Raw genomic sequence first — 14,455 nt, 5'->3', positions numbered from 1 at the left:
GTCTGAGAAGAATACAATTTTTTACAAAAATTAGGGGTAAGTAATATAATACAAAAATAATTATATTCATAATTTTTGTTACATAAAAATAATTTTATTTTTGTGTTTTTAAAAATTGTGCTGCAATTTTTCTTTACATAATAATTTCATTACATACCAAAGCTATATCTACTTTTTTCGTTACGGGCTTATTAACTCTACCTTCGGCCCATTCCTTTGGATGGACTTTCTTTCGATGGTGATGCATATTAGCGCTGACCTTAAATGTTTTGGGACAGTGTGGACACTGATAGAGATCTTGACCGGTGTGTGAGGCCATATGCTCTCGAAGAATTTTTGGAAACTTAAAGGCTTTCTCGCATATATTACATTTGTATTTTCGTTCTATAAGGTGGACAATTCTCTTGTGACTACGCAAAGCATTCTCCGATGTAAACACCTTGCCACAATCACTGCATATATAGACCGTACTTCCATCATGATGGGCAATAAGTTTGTGTCTTTTCAAACTTGAATGTGAATTCAATTCGGCGTTGCATTCATCACAAGGCCATTTAGGTTTCTTATAGCCGGCATGTTCCATCAAATGCATTTTCAGGGCGTAAATACCATGTATGGTCTTGCCGCATTGATCACAAACACGATCTGCTTGATGTACCATTCGTTCATGTATTTTGCGGCGATTCTCCGAGGGGAATCCTTTGCCACATTCACTACACACATAATCACGACCAGACTCATGAACCTCCATGTGTGTCCGAAGAATTGTTTTGTTTGCAAACTTTTTATGGCACACCTCACACTCAAAGTTACGTTGTTTACCCTCTTCCGTGTGCATTTCTTTCTTGTGTTTTGCCAAGTTTCTGCTGTTAGTGCTGCACCTTCCACATTCATCACACCGAAAGGCATTGGGATCAATATGCAATCGTATATGTTCGACAATGTGAAATCGATGAAAAAATTTCTTCTGACAACATACAATATAACATTTTTCGCTTGGATGCATTTGTCGAAAATGTTTGCGTAACAATGTAAAGTTGGAAACAGTTGCTGTGCAACAAACACATTCCAATTCCTGTTTCCATTGCGCAATAAATTCATCACATTGTTTGGTTTTGTGTTTTACAGATTTTGTATCGCTGTCATCTGATTGTTGTTCATCTTTAATTTTGATTTTAGTTATTTTTCTTGGTCTTCCTTTTCGTCTTGTTTTCCTTGATTGCTCATTTGTTGTCTCCGTTTGCGCCTTTGTCTTATTTGGACCTCGAGGTTTCCTTGGTTTTTTATCCGCCACCTCTTCCTCGGTTTGAGTTAATTCAGTATTTTCTTCATTTGGTTTAGTCTCAAAATGTTTGTTCCTTTTTAATCTTTTTATTGTTTCAATAAGAGGCTTTTCATCATCATCATCATCATCGTCGGTTGAGAAGGGATTATCATCATGCCCAACGTCATTAGCGTCGTTATCCTCATTATCGTAATCTTGATTGTCTAGACCAACTTTTTCAAATGTGTTCTTTTCATCCTTAAGATTTTCATTGCCAAGTTCAACAACGGGAGGAGATACGACTTCGACAATTGGCACCTGTTCCTGCAGGATCTCTTCCTCCAACTTTACTTCAGGCACCAGCTGCTTGACCTCAGCAACCTCAGCTTCCAGCTGTGCTTGCAGTACGGCTTGAGCTTGAAGTACTGACTGCTGGAAGCAATGAAATTCACTAATGTGTTGCCAACATTCCAAACATATTACTTTCGAATCCTGTTCATTGGCAGGACTTAGCAGCTGAAATGAAACCAAAAAAATCTTGTTATTAATTGCAAACAGTTTTCTTCTCATACTTACAATTGGGTCAAAATATTTTAATGTTATTTCATAAATTTCATTCCCTTGGCCATTTTCATCATATAGACTTTTGTAATCGGGCTGTGTAGAAACACATAAACGACACAATCTTTTTTCGGACATTATTTAATTTTACTATTTTACACTCCATTCATTTACTACAAGACAAGTTAACGACACATCTTTTTTCATTGACAAATTAAACTTTTACAAATTATTTTTCTGTTTACGAATGTAATGAAAAACGAGAATGAAATGAATAAAGAGAAATCAAAAACATTAAGAAATCTCATATGTAGATGGCGCACTATTTGTTAACCTTCCAACGACAGTCATAAACAATCAACGACACGGATATTAGGTGTCATAACCCATTTCAAAACCCATTAATGGAACAAATTTCCAATACCGACAGTTTGATTTTTTTAATTCGTAAGTTTCTTTTAATAGCAGGCGTTCGGCCGGGACAGGTGCAAATCTAGGTAACGGGAACAAAAATTACTCTTTTAATTACTATTTTTCTCTAAGTAGCCGGCCATTAAACAAGGAAATTTTCTGAAATTCAGAGGCCCATACCTCGGGAAATATACATTTCCTCAGAAAGTATTATACGTCGTTGCAATCGGGACAAAAAACACTATCTGTGGTAAATTTTTCATAATTTTCTGCATACTGTCGGTAAAGGAAAGATATGTCGGAAACGCATAAAAGACCGTTGCTGTTGTAACGATTCAAATGTGTTGATTAGTGTATAATTTCAGGTTAATTTCCATCTTTTCTGTGTTCAAATCCAAAAATTTTCTGTTAGGAAACATATTTTTGCACTCCTAAGAGCGGCATACTAGCTAATTTGTTTCCAGATTCAAAAATTCTACAACCAGGACTGCCTGCTTCCTTAAAGAATCAGGTGAAAGGTGACTGGGGTTAGCTGAGCAATTAAACTATAACTGTGCTAAAAGTATTCGTCTTTGTCTAGGCAGCTAGTTTCTTCTGCTGTACAACATTGATGTCAACGCCTGCACGTTGGCGTAACAAAAGAGAATAACATATTCAAATGGGAGCTATGTCAGCTGTTGTTTAATAAAGGAACTTGATGACCTTGTTCCTGCTTTTGACCTTATCGCAAATAGCTGTGGGTTGCGCGAACTACTTAAACACCCAGTTTTTAGGGTAGTTGGTGGTCGGAATCAGTACACCATAGACAAACATGTTTAGTGGGAGCTTCATTTTAACAGTTCGTGTGGCTTTCTGAAAGAAAGCGTGCTTCTTAAGACCCTTTCAGAAGGAAAAGTTACTTCTTAAGACACTTTCAGGAGAAAAGCGTGCTTCTTAAGATCCTTTTAGTAGGGAAAGGTGCTTCTTCAGACCTTTTCAGGAGGAAAGGTTGCTTCTTAAGGCCGTTTTAGGAGGAAAGGGTGCTTCTTAAAACCTTTTCAGAAGGAAAGTTTGCTTCTTAAGACCCTTTCAGGAGGAAAGGGTGCTTCTTAAGACCCATTCAGGAGTAAAGGGTGCTTTTAAGACCCTTTTCAGGAGGAAAGGGTGCTTCTTAAGACCCTTTATGGAGGAAAGGGTGCTTCTTATTATGACCCTTTCTGAAAGAAAGCGTGCTTCTTATTATGACCCTTTCTGAAAGAAAGCGTGCTTCTTAAGACCCTTTCAGAAGGAAAAGTTACTTCTTAAGACACTTTCAAGAGAAAAGTGTGCTTCTTAAGATCCTTTTAGGAGGGAAAGGTGCTTCTTCAGACCTTTTCAGGAGGAAAGGTTGCTTCTTAAGACCGTTTTAGGAGGAAAGGGTGCTTCTTAAAACCTTTTCAGAAGGAAAGTTTGCTTCTTAAGACCCTTTCAGGAGGAAAGTGTGCTTCTTAAGACCTTTTCAGAAGGAAAGGTTGCTTCTTAAGACCTTTTCAGAAGGAAAGGTTGCTTCTTAAGACCCTTTCATGAGGAAAGGGTGTTTCAAATGACCCTTCCAGGAGGAGGGGGTGCTTCTTAAGACCCTTTCAGGAGGAAAGGGTGCTTCTTAAGACCCTTTCAGGAGGAAAGGGTTTTTCTTAAGACCCTTTCAGGAGGATAGGTTGTTTCTTAAGACCCTTTCAGGAGGAAATGGTGCTTCTTAAGACCGTTTCAGGAGAAAACGGTGCTTTCTAAGCCTCTTTCAAGAGGAAAGGGTGCTTCCTAAAACCCTTTCAATAGGAAAGGATGCTTCTTAAGACCCTTTCAGGAGAAAACAAATACCCTTTAAGGAGGAAAGGGAGCTTCTGTAGACCCTTTCTGAAAGAAAGAGTTCTTTCTAAGACCCTTTCAGGAAGAAATGATGCTTCTTAAGACCCTTTCAGAAGAAAAGGGTGCTTCTTAAGACCCTTTCAGGAGGAAAGGGTGCTTCTTAAGACCCTTTCAGGAGCAAATGGTGCTTCTTAAGGCTCTTTCAGGAGGAAAGGAGGAAAGTGTGCTTCTTAAGACTCTTTCAGGAGCAAAGGGTGCTTCTTAAGTAAGACCCTTTCAGGAAGAAAGGATGCTTCTTAAGTAAGACCCTTTCAGGAAGAAAGGGTGCTTCTTAAGTAAGACCATTTCAGGAATAAAGACTGCTTCTTAAGTAAGACCTTTTCAGGAAGAAATGGTGCTTCTTAAGTAAGACCCTTTCAGGAAGAAAGGGTGCTTCTTAACCCATTACCACCCATTGTACTCGCTTGAATACAGAAAAAAGAACATTTGGGCATGTACAAATTTCTTAGCAAAAGAAATTAGGCAATGTTGCATTTACCTTTGCATTCAAAAGAATACGTTTAATAGACAAATGAAGAAAAAAGTAAAAAAAAATGTGTCGCTAATGTGCATTTTGTTTTGTTTTTAGAACACTTAGTCATTTTTGTAAAATTTTGATAGGTCAGTAGTAATTGCGTTGCGTAGAGAAAAGACTTATTTGCGGAAACAAATTATTTAATTCTGTTGTGAAGAAGAACCTTTGTTTTTCATCTCACAGGAAGTTTTGTCAATTTTTGTTTTTGTGGAGGAGCGTTATGTGAGTGGCAACATCGCTGTACCCAACCGAGTACAATGGTATGATATGTATACATTTTTTTAGAATTTCCTTCAACTAAAATGGAAACCTTTACAAACTTGAACAGTGATCTTAGTTTTGTAGAAAGTGAAGCTCACAATAATTTCGATTTGGCGAATTTCCTCCAAATTCGCCACCTATTGTGGGGCCAAAGTTGTAAATTTAGAACAATAAAAACTTGCTCTTATATCCCAATTACTGCTTGATTTTTTTATTATCCCCTTTAGACTATGTTGTATTCTTTGACAACTATATGAGCCAGTGGAACTGGTCGAGATTCAAGAACAAAAAATTTCCGCTAGAATAGAACGCATTTTTTAAACAAATATCTATAAATACAGACTAAATTTAGAGTTTTTGCCGGATTAACATTCTTTATTAGGATTTATTTAGTGGATTTATTAATATAGTTATGTGAGCAATTTGAAGTCGTTCAAAACTTCAAAAAATTTCAAATTTGAAAAAATTTCATATTTGCAAAAAATGCATACCAATGTTTGTTTTTTCTACACTTCTTAACTATACTTAATTAAGTATAACTAAATAAATGAATTTCTAATTTTCTTATTTTAAATTGTCCTGGGTTGTAATGTAAGTAAGACCCTTTCAGGAAGAAAGGGTGCTTCTTAAGTAAGACCCTTTCAGGAAGAAAGGGTGCTTCTTAAGTAAAACCATTTCAAGAAGACAGGGTGCTTCTTAAGTAAAACCATTTCAAGAAGGCAGGGTGCTTCTTAAGTAAGACCCTTTCAGGAAGAAAGGGTGCTTCTTAAGTAAGACCCTTTCAGGAAGAAAGGGTGCTTCTTAAGTAAGACTCTTTCAAGGAGAAAGGGTGATTCTTAAGTAAGACCCTTTCAGGAAGAAAGGGTGCTTCTTAAGTACGACTCTTTCAAGGAGAAAGGGTGCTTCTTAAGTAAGACCCTTTCAGGAAGAAAGTGTGCTTTTTAAGACCCTTTCAGGAAGAAAGTGTGCATTTTAAGACCCTTTCAGGAAGAAAGTGTGCATTTTAAGACCCTTTCAGTGAGAAAGGGTGTTCTTAAGTTAGACCCTTTCAGAAAGAAAGTGTGCTTTTTAAGACCCTTTCAGGAAGAAAGGGTGCTTCTTAAGACAATTTCAGGGAGAAAGAGTGCTTCTTAAGTAAGACCCTTTTAGGAAGAAAATGTGCTTTTTAAGACCCTTTCTGAAAGAAAGGGTGCTTCTTAAGACCATTTCAGAAGGAAAGGGTACTTCTTAAGACCCTTTCAGGAAGAAAGTGTGCTTCTTAGACCCTTTAAGGAGGAAAGTGTGCTTCTTAAGATCCTTTTAGGAGGGGAGGGTGCTTCTTATGACCTTTTCAGGAGGAAAGGTTGCTTCTTAAGACCCTTTCAGGAGGAAAGGTTGCTTCTTAAGACCCTTTCAGGAGGAAAGGGTGTTTCAAATGACCCTTTCAGGAGGAAAGGGTGTTTCAAATGTTTAAAAGTTTGAAATAAAATCAAGTGGAGAAGAATCTCAAACGTTAGTTTTTCATATCGAAACCATGGATTTAAATAAAACAACAAATATTCTTCATTAGCATTTGTTTTATTAGGTATACTAATTTAAAGAGTCAAGCAGGTACTGATAGAGAAAACATATTTGAAAAAATCGAAATTTTCAAGTTTTGTATTGCAAGTTTTGTATGTCTTGTGTCAGACTATGAAAAATTTTATGAAAATGTTTTGAGTTTATGGGTAAGAAGGGTGAAAGGGAGCTCCTTCACATCCTCTCTCTCCCAAAAGTTAAACAAATTGAATATTATATTTTCAGTGTCTGGCACAAGAGTATAATATTGAATTTCAATTCCTAATAGACACTTCGCTTTGACTATCCTCGTTCTAAACAATAAAATGAAAAATTAAAACTTGCTATCTAAAATAAATTGTCTAAAAATATACATACATACACATGTAAATATTTCTATATAATTTTACTAATTCAAATAACAATTTGAGTTTGTTGCATAAGGCCTACGTTTTGATTGTTTACAACACAGTTATTAATTCTTCTAGTTGACCATTCTTCGGGATGGGCGTTTTTACGATGACGATGCAGATTAGAACTCATGCGATATGTTTTCGGACAGTGGGGACATTGATACAGATTCATTTTTGCATGAGATGCCAAATGTTCTCTTAAAACTTTTGGAAACTTAAACGATTTTGAACAAATTTTACATATATGCTTCGGCTTAAGGGTATGAACTAATCTCTTGTGGCTATTTAAAGCAATTTCTGTGCTATAACTTTTACCACACTCTCCACATGTGTACAACGTAGTTCCATTATGATGCCTCTGTTGTTTGTGGCGTTTAAGACTGGTATGAGAATAAAGTTGAGCATCGCAAAGATCACATGGCCACTTAGGTTTCTGTACACCCTTATGTTCCAGCAGATGTTGCCTTAGGGCATATAATCCATGTATAGTTTTGCCACATTTATCACAAACTCTATCGGCGTTATGTACACGTTCTTCGTGTATATTTCTACGTTGTTCCGTGGAGAATCCTTTGTTGCATTTGCTGCACAGAAATGTACATTCGGTTTTATGTACATCCATGTGGGTACGCAATTTTGTTTTGTCTTGAAATCGTTTTTCACACACCTCACATTCATATCGTCGTTGTCTGCCCTCTTCAGTATGTAGATCTCGAATATGTTTTTCTAGGTTACGACTATTTGTACTACATTTTCCACAGAATTTACATTTAAATGTTTGGGGATCAAGATGTACTAGTATATGTTCATAGATATCAAAACGCTTGGAAAATTTACGTTCACAACAGGTAACATAGCATTTCTCGTTGGGATGATGAATACGAAAATGTGTTCGTAACAAGGCGAAAGTTGTTGTCTTAATAGAACACATTACACATTCCAGTGATGGCTTCCATTGAGAAATAATTTCATCTTTGTTGATATCTTCTGATTTGCATTTCGCTGTTTTTTGCCGATTTCTTCCACCATTTCGTTTGTTTTTATTGCTCTTTTTCATTTTCCGCATATTCAATGGAATTTCATCTTCGTTTGGACTACAATCCTCTTCTTCTTCTTCAGCGTCATCAGTTTCAAGGGAGTCTGTTGTCGAGACTTCAGCAGTTTGTTTTTCCAAATTACTTGTTTCTACATCCACTTTTTCACTTTCTTCGCTGAGGGCTTGTTTTGCAATTTCCCTGAGACTTTCCTGTAAATCCTCATGGGCATTTTGTATAACCTTTTGAAACTCATAAAAATCACTTATAGTACTCCAGCATTCTATACAAACAACATTGGAATCCTTGCTATCCTCAGAGTTTAGTAGCTGAAAATTTATGAGAGAAGATTGTAATAACATTATGACTTCAGTAAAGATGTTAGTTCATTCTGTAACATACCACAGGATCAAAGTATTTGAAAGTAATTTCATAAAATGTTGTCTTGCCGCCGTCACAATTAAACAAATCTTTATATGAGGAACATAGGCTAACGCATAAACAACAAAATTTCCCTTCGGCCATATTATTTTGATAAAATTTTATTAAATTGACTATTTTAAAGATTTAGGTTTAATTTTCCTAAAGTAATAAGGAAATTGGGTCAACCATCCAATGCGCAGGTTCGAAACAAAAATGGGGTGAGAAATTTACCACCAATAAAAGCAAACCCTACATTAAGGGCTGTATTGCGAATGCTAAAGATTGGATTAATAGTAATCCATATAAAATAATGCATAATCCATTTTGATAGGTTCTCTTCCCACGCAGCCATCAATGCAAGTGATCTCCAATGACATATTCAGTCAATGAAATGTTTTCAGAATGATCTGCCTGTTTGCTTTAAAATAATGACAATAATAGCTAAAAAACGAGACCAAATTGCCGAATCACCAACATGGTTTCTGGAAACAGCATAGCACAACGACTGCCCTTCACGGCATAACTCCACATATAAGCCGAGGAATTAACCAGAACAAGATGGGGTATACTTCAATTCAAAAATCTTTTACCGGGGAGGGGAATGACTAAAACAAGAATGCCATCAGCTTATTTCCGCTTGCTGGAAAGCTGTAATTAGTAGCTTGTGAAGACATGATTCTACAAATTTTGGGGTCGATTATGGATAGCAACCTAACTCCAGTTGTGTTGCCGACAACACATTTAATAATAGAAATTTCCATTTTTGCATGGAAATTAGCAATTTTTTACATTTAAATTAATAGCTAAAGGATCAAAACACTGATATTGAATTGACAAAGACAGTTAAAAAGTTCAAGTTGTCGTAAATACTTTGAAACTTTAAAGGCCCATATCTCGGGAAACGTGGGCAACAAAAATTGTATATCGATGCAAAAGCTACCACCAGTACATATGACAAAGTGATCGGCGATCACTTTAGCAATAATACCTATGGTTCAATCTACTAAAAAAAATTATGTATGAAACAAAAACAAATTTTTACAAAATAATTTTGTAGATTTTATTTTAAAAAATAAGTCATATTTTAATAAAATATTTTAGTCTACAAATTTAGTTTTCACCGACAGTACGGATAATATCGGAATCTCCAGGATCGGTGATGGACATGGTGCAGACACGGAAGTATTTACCGCAGGCAGTACCCAAATCAATATTGGTACCACTGTAGTGTTGAACTTCAGTCTTGGCCAACATGGCGTAGTATTCAATTTCAGATTTTCTATAAAGAGAAGAACATAAAATATTTATTAGTCCTTAAAATTCCAGAAATATACGTTTTAAAAAGATCTATAAATTTTCGATCAGAAAGAGTCTCTAGTAAAATATGTTTCAACATAACATTGTCTGCATAATACATTCATCATAAGAAATAAACTTATAACCCTTGATTTGAACATCTAACAACAACTTACTTGTATACAATTAAAGCCAACAGGAACCCGATGAAGTCTTGGTAAGCACACTGAAGATTCACATATTTTTTCTGAATAGCAATTTATTTTTATACACATCTGCACATGCATTCTTCAGATGGGGCAGCAGCAATATAAAAATGCATTTGCTTATTGAGGAATCATACTTCTCAGTCTCGCAAGACTCCATATGGTTCCCGCAGCAACAATTGCAACTTGGGTAAGTGATGCTTTTTTGTTGTTCCAACAATAATCGTTTCATTCAAAACTCCAATCATTTCTTTTTCATGTTTCTTTCTCACCTCAAGGCAGGAGTGTTGGTGGCAATAAGTACCAATTTAGCTTTGCCTTGACGCAAAGTCTTCAAGGTTTGTTTGTAACCCAAGCAGAATTTGCCAGATTTCATCACCAAAGCCAATTTGGAGTTGATGGAATCCAAAGCCTTTTTCTGTAATCAAAATAAAAAGAGAGGTTAGGAATAAATTCCATAGAAAAAACAAACACGTGTAGGACTTACAGTTTTCTTGACGGCAACCATGTTGATTAGCTTTTGTTTGATTTAAAATCAATGACAGTCCTGAGATGCAAACAAAAAAATATACATTAGTTCACATTGTTTCAAAATAAATTTAAAATCTTATAAATATTTGCTGATTGTAGAAAAATGCACCCACCTCCAACGACGGATACTGGGAAAAGAAAGAAATAGTGGTATCGCCAACGGAAGTAGAAAATTGTTGACATTTTGCTACACTCACTGTTGTATTTTATTTGACAGTTTAGTTTTGTTTCCCTAAACAATGCGTAGCGTAATATCCATACGCGCGTACATTTCATACGCTAAACGCCTACTTTTATCTTTTGTGAATGTCTGCAACTTTTAGAAATATGTACATATACAAATGAACACGAATCCATGGAAAAATCTATTTAATTAAAATAAAAGGCGTAAATTGAATACTCTACTCTAAAGTTTGTTGGGGGAAGTCCATACTTCCCGAGATATGGTCTTCTGAAGTTCTGATAATTCCCTTGTTGAAGTAAGAAAAAAATTGTAAAAAAATGAAAAAGTTTTCGTTGTTGGCCTGCCTTCTGCCGCGATTTTAAAAACTTTCTTCTATGTAAGATTGGATGTATAAATAAAAAATTAACCCACGTAGTCCAACAAAAAAATAAAGAAAAGCAATAACTACATGTAATGCAAGTTGTCAAATAAATGTTTTCGAAATGTAATGGAGGTTCCAATATACCCCATATTTTCGGTAAATACTTGAAAATCAGGACAATTTATGAATTTTATTTTTAACAGGGAGTAACTACTAACAAGTATCAACAATATTAGTCATCGAATATCCGTACTAGGAGGGTTACCATATGGACCAAGGGAGTACCAGGTCATATTACGTGTAAACAGGGTCCTGTAGGTTTTATTTATTTATTTATTTTTTATTTTATTAGTTTCTTTAGTTCATTAGGATGGATTGTCATCAACTAAAATAAATATTACCTTCAGTAGTGCGATTCTCTAACTCATTTTTTGAGTTACCGACAATTGTCGGTAAAATTAAAATGCTTATAATTACGGTCATGGTATAAGTAAATAGGTAGATTTAAATGAAAACAATCTATAGAGCCCTTGTTTTTCCTGAATTCCTAAAACGTCAAAATTAGTAAACACAAGAGCAACAAGTTGGTTTTTTTAGACTATGTCATGGTATAAGTAAAGAGGTAGATTTAAATGAAAAAAATCTATAGAACCCTTGTTTTTCTTGAATTCCTAAAACTTCAAAATAAAAGCAACAAGTCGGTTTGTTTACAATGCATTTTTTGAGCATTTTATAAAAAACGCGAAAAATGAATGAAGAGTTAAGTTTTCTCCACATAATCGAGTTGTGAATACGATAAACTGATTGCTTCAATGCAAATCTCACCAATTTCTTCCATACAAATGGTCTAAAAACAATTTTAAAAATCATTGAATTCGATTGTTTTTAAAATTGTTTGGCATATTATCCAAACACCACACACACATACACAGTTTGTTTATATTGTTTTGAAGTTTTAGGCATACTCGAATGAAAAAATTTAAATTGACATAAAGCTTTGGCTAACCTTTCTTATTAAACCATGGACTATGTTTACATTAACGAAATCCACTCGATTTCATCTGTCAATTCCTTTGTGTATACGTCAAATGAGAACTCATCTGAAATCGATTGGATTTCATTTGACGTTTGAATAATGGAATTGACAGTTGAAATCGAGTGGATTTCGTAAATGTAAACATAGTATTACAATACCATTTTTGAACATTTTATAAAAAACGCGAAAAATGAATGAAGTGTCAAGATTTCACCACATCATCGAATTGTGGATATGATAAAATGTTTGTTTCAATGCAAAGCTGAAGAATTTCTTACATACACATCATGGTAGAACAAATACAAGGTAAAGTTAATACTACAACAAATACAACTCGAACAACAACCACAAAGGAATTTGTTTTTGTTTGTAAACCTTAGTGTCAACGTAAATGTAAACAAAACAAGGAAATGTCTATAAATTATTGGAATTTAAAAAACTAATATTTTTTCACATTTGATTGAATAATTTGGAAAACATGAATGAAAACTCGTTAGATTTTCAATTTGAATGTTTCCATATCATTCCACTAAATGCATAATTTCTCGCAGAAAGTAGAATACTTGCAAAAATGTTTCGGGTCGCTGGTAATTCATTGAAAAAAGAGAAGATGTTTCAATCATTTGCTTTTGAAAACAAAAAAGCACATGTTTATTAGGGCTTTATTCTTTTCAAGTTTAACAAAATACCACACATATTAACAAATATTGTACCGCCTCTATAAGCGATGTTTTAGTGTGCGGCATGTCGTTCGGACCTGGAGGAGGTTACATGTCAATGATATGAAGCCGTCTTTATGGGAAATAGTTTTTTTTTTCTGATGAATAAATTTGTTCTTCAAAAATATATATCCCTAATATACATCGAACATAGAAATAAATGTCGAATGGAATTTGACACTAACACTACAACCCAGTTCAGTCAGCTGGGTATTGCTGCTACCTTTTCTTGTTCTACCATGCATACACATGTTCTAAAAACAAATTTAAAAATCATTGAATTCGATTGTTTTTAAAAGTGTTTGGCATATTATTCAAACAGCACACACACACACAGATTGTGTATATTGTTTTGACGTTTTAGGAACAGTCGAAAGAAAAAATTTAAATTGACAGAAAGCTTTAGCTAACCTTTCTTATTAAACCTTGATTACTGTAATTAACGATGTTTGTCGGTAAGTTAACGACGAATAAATAGTCGTAAAGTTCTACCGATAGGAAGAGTGTTGTCAACTTTTATTTGAACTTTTTATTTATAATTTTGTGTTTTAATTTTACCGATTTTTGTCGGTAACTCAAAAAATGTGTTAGAGAATCGCACTACTGAATAATTAAATCAGGAGGGTTGCCAGATGTCCAAAAAGGGTGCCAGTAGTGCGATTCTGTAACTTTTTTTAATAACGAACCGACATCGGTAGTTAACAAAACTATTCGGTTGAGTTAACGAATGTGCTATTCTGTAACTTTACGTTACCGATTGTATAAATCGGTAGCACATACCGACGAATATCGATAGAAAGACAAATTGTCAAAATTATATTTTAATATTTATTATTGTTTTTTAAGTTAAAAATGTTATTTCTTCGAAACTACAGAAGACAAAACGCCTAAGGAAGAAAACATATCTCTTTTTGGAAGTAATTTGCCAAGTATCCCAACAATGCGTTTTCCAAGGGAAACTTCAACGTCAAGTTTGTATGTAAGTACTTTTAGGAGATAAATGAACAGTACATTCATATCATAGATTTTGGTGTTTTTTCCAGAATATTTTGCATTAATCTCCACGTAAAGGGACCACAACGCAAAATATAGAATATCTCCGATTTATAGTTTTAAGTGGACAGGAACTTGTCTTGCGGACCAACAAATTTGCCTGCAGTCTCAGGAAGTATGCACCGTCTGTGTTGCAGTGAAAGAAGATTCATTATGTGTATATATTTAATAGATATATGTAATCAGAATCGTTGGTCAAAAGGTCATGTGTGCGTGATATAAAAATATAAATGTAGAATCCTATATGTATGTATTTAAAGCGCTGTTTTATTCATTTTTTTTCTAATTACAAAGGTAGGGTCATATTTTGGATTGTGGCGCTTTGAAAGCAAATTCTGAATAGCGCAATAAAAAGAAGAACTAGATGAAGATTGAGGTTTAAAATATAACATGACTTAAGCCTGTCCCTTCAGTGATTTTCGTGGATCCACGTTATCGTCATTTGAGTTTATATATTCAGATCTTCATCTCACGCCCACATTAAACAGAATTTCTCATAGTGGAGAGTATGAAAAGTTCGGAAATCCGAACTTATACGCCATTTTTAGCATTCTTATTGTTAGTGATGCTGAGTTTAAATCTATAAGAAAGTGCCACACTTGAGTTCTTTTAAAAGTTTAGCTAACGTTTTCCCTCTTTAAAAATAAAGACAAATATTAGCGTAGGCTTGATATATATTGTTCAAATAAAAACGCCTTTGTTAAAAGAAATCGGCTAAATATTGCAATCATGTACTGTCGTTAAGACTTAACAACTACTTTTTTTTGT

At 34.6% G+C, this 14,455-nt stretch overlaps 4 protein-coding genes across 4 annotated transcripts in view; 1 reads left to right on the top strand and 3 right to left on the bottom strand.

Moving 5' to 3' along the window:
• The window catches only part of LOC141399857 (uncharacterized), a 36,729-nt gene extending 22,921 nt beyond the window's left edge, over positions 1-13,808 (top strand). The window contains exons 3-4 of the mRNA XM_073979189.1: positions 13,510-13,613; positions 13,678-13,808. Coding sequence (XP_073835290.1) covers positions 13,510-13,613; positions 13,678-13,726 — 153 coding nt within the window. The 3' untranslated portion in view covers positions 13,727-13,808. The remainder of the gene's footprint in view (positions 1-13,509; positions 13,614-13,677) is intronic.
• Positions 73-2,097, bottom strand: LOC141397333 (uncharacterized). The gene is made up of 2 exons (XM_073973478.1): positions 1,841-2,097; positions 73-1,780 (listed from the first exon to the last, which is right to left on the bottom strand). The coding sequence occupies exons 1-2, from the start codon at positions 1,961-1,963 to the stop codon at positions 134-136; spliced, it is 1,770 nt and encodes a 589-aa protein (XP_073829579.1). The 5' UTR covers positions 1,964-2,097; the 3' UTR covers positions 73-133.
• On the bottom strand, positions 6,434-8,497 carry LOC141397334 (zinc finger Y-chromosomal protein-like). Its single transcript, XM_073973479.1, has 2 exons — positions 8,281-8,497; positions 6,434-8,207 (listed from the first exon to the last, which is right to left on the bottom strand). Exons 1-2 carry the CDS (start codon positions 8,401-8,403, stop codon positions 6,846-6,848), a joined length of 1,485 nt encoding a protein of 494 aa, XP_073829580.1. The 5' UTR covers positions 8,404-8,497; the 3' UTR covers positions 6,434-6,845.
• Positions 9,337-10,522, bottom strand: RpL30 (ribosomal protein L30). The gene is made up of 4 exons (XM_073979188.1): positions 10,448-10,522; positions 10,291-10,350; positions 10,076-10,221; positions 9,337-9,580 (listed from the first exon to the last, which is right to left on the bottom strand). Exons 2-4 carry the CDS (start codon positions 10,309-10,311, stop codon positions 9,412-9,414), a joined length of 336 nt encoding a protein of 111 aa, XP_073835289.1. The 5' UTR covers positions 10,312-10,350; positions 10,448-10,522; the 3' UTR covers positions 9,337-9,411.
• Positions 13,809-14,455: the final 647 nt, after the last annotated feature.

This window comes from Musca autumnalis, unplaced genomic scaffold, assembly GCF_047663935.1.
Source record: "Musca autumnalis isolate F117 unplaced genomic scaffold, ASM4766393v1 scaffold_3, whole genome shotgun sequence".
NCBI classification, from domain to species: Eukaryota; Metazoa; Arthropoda; class Insecta; order Diptera; family Muscidae; genus Musca; species Musca autumnalis.
Note: the sequence above shows the minus strand (reverse complement) of the source record. Positions and strands in the feature narration are given on the sequence as shown.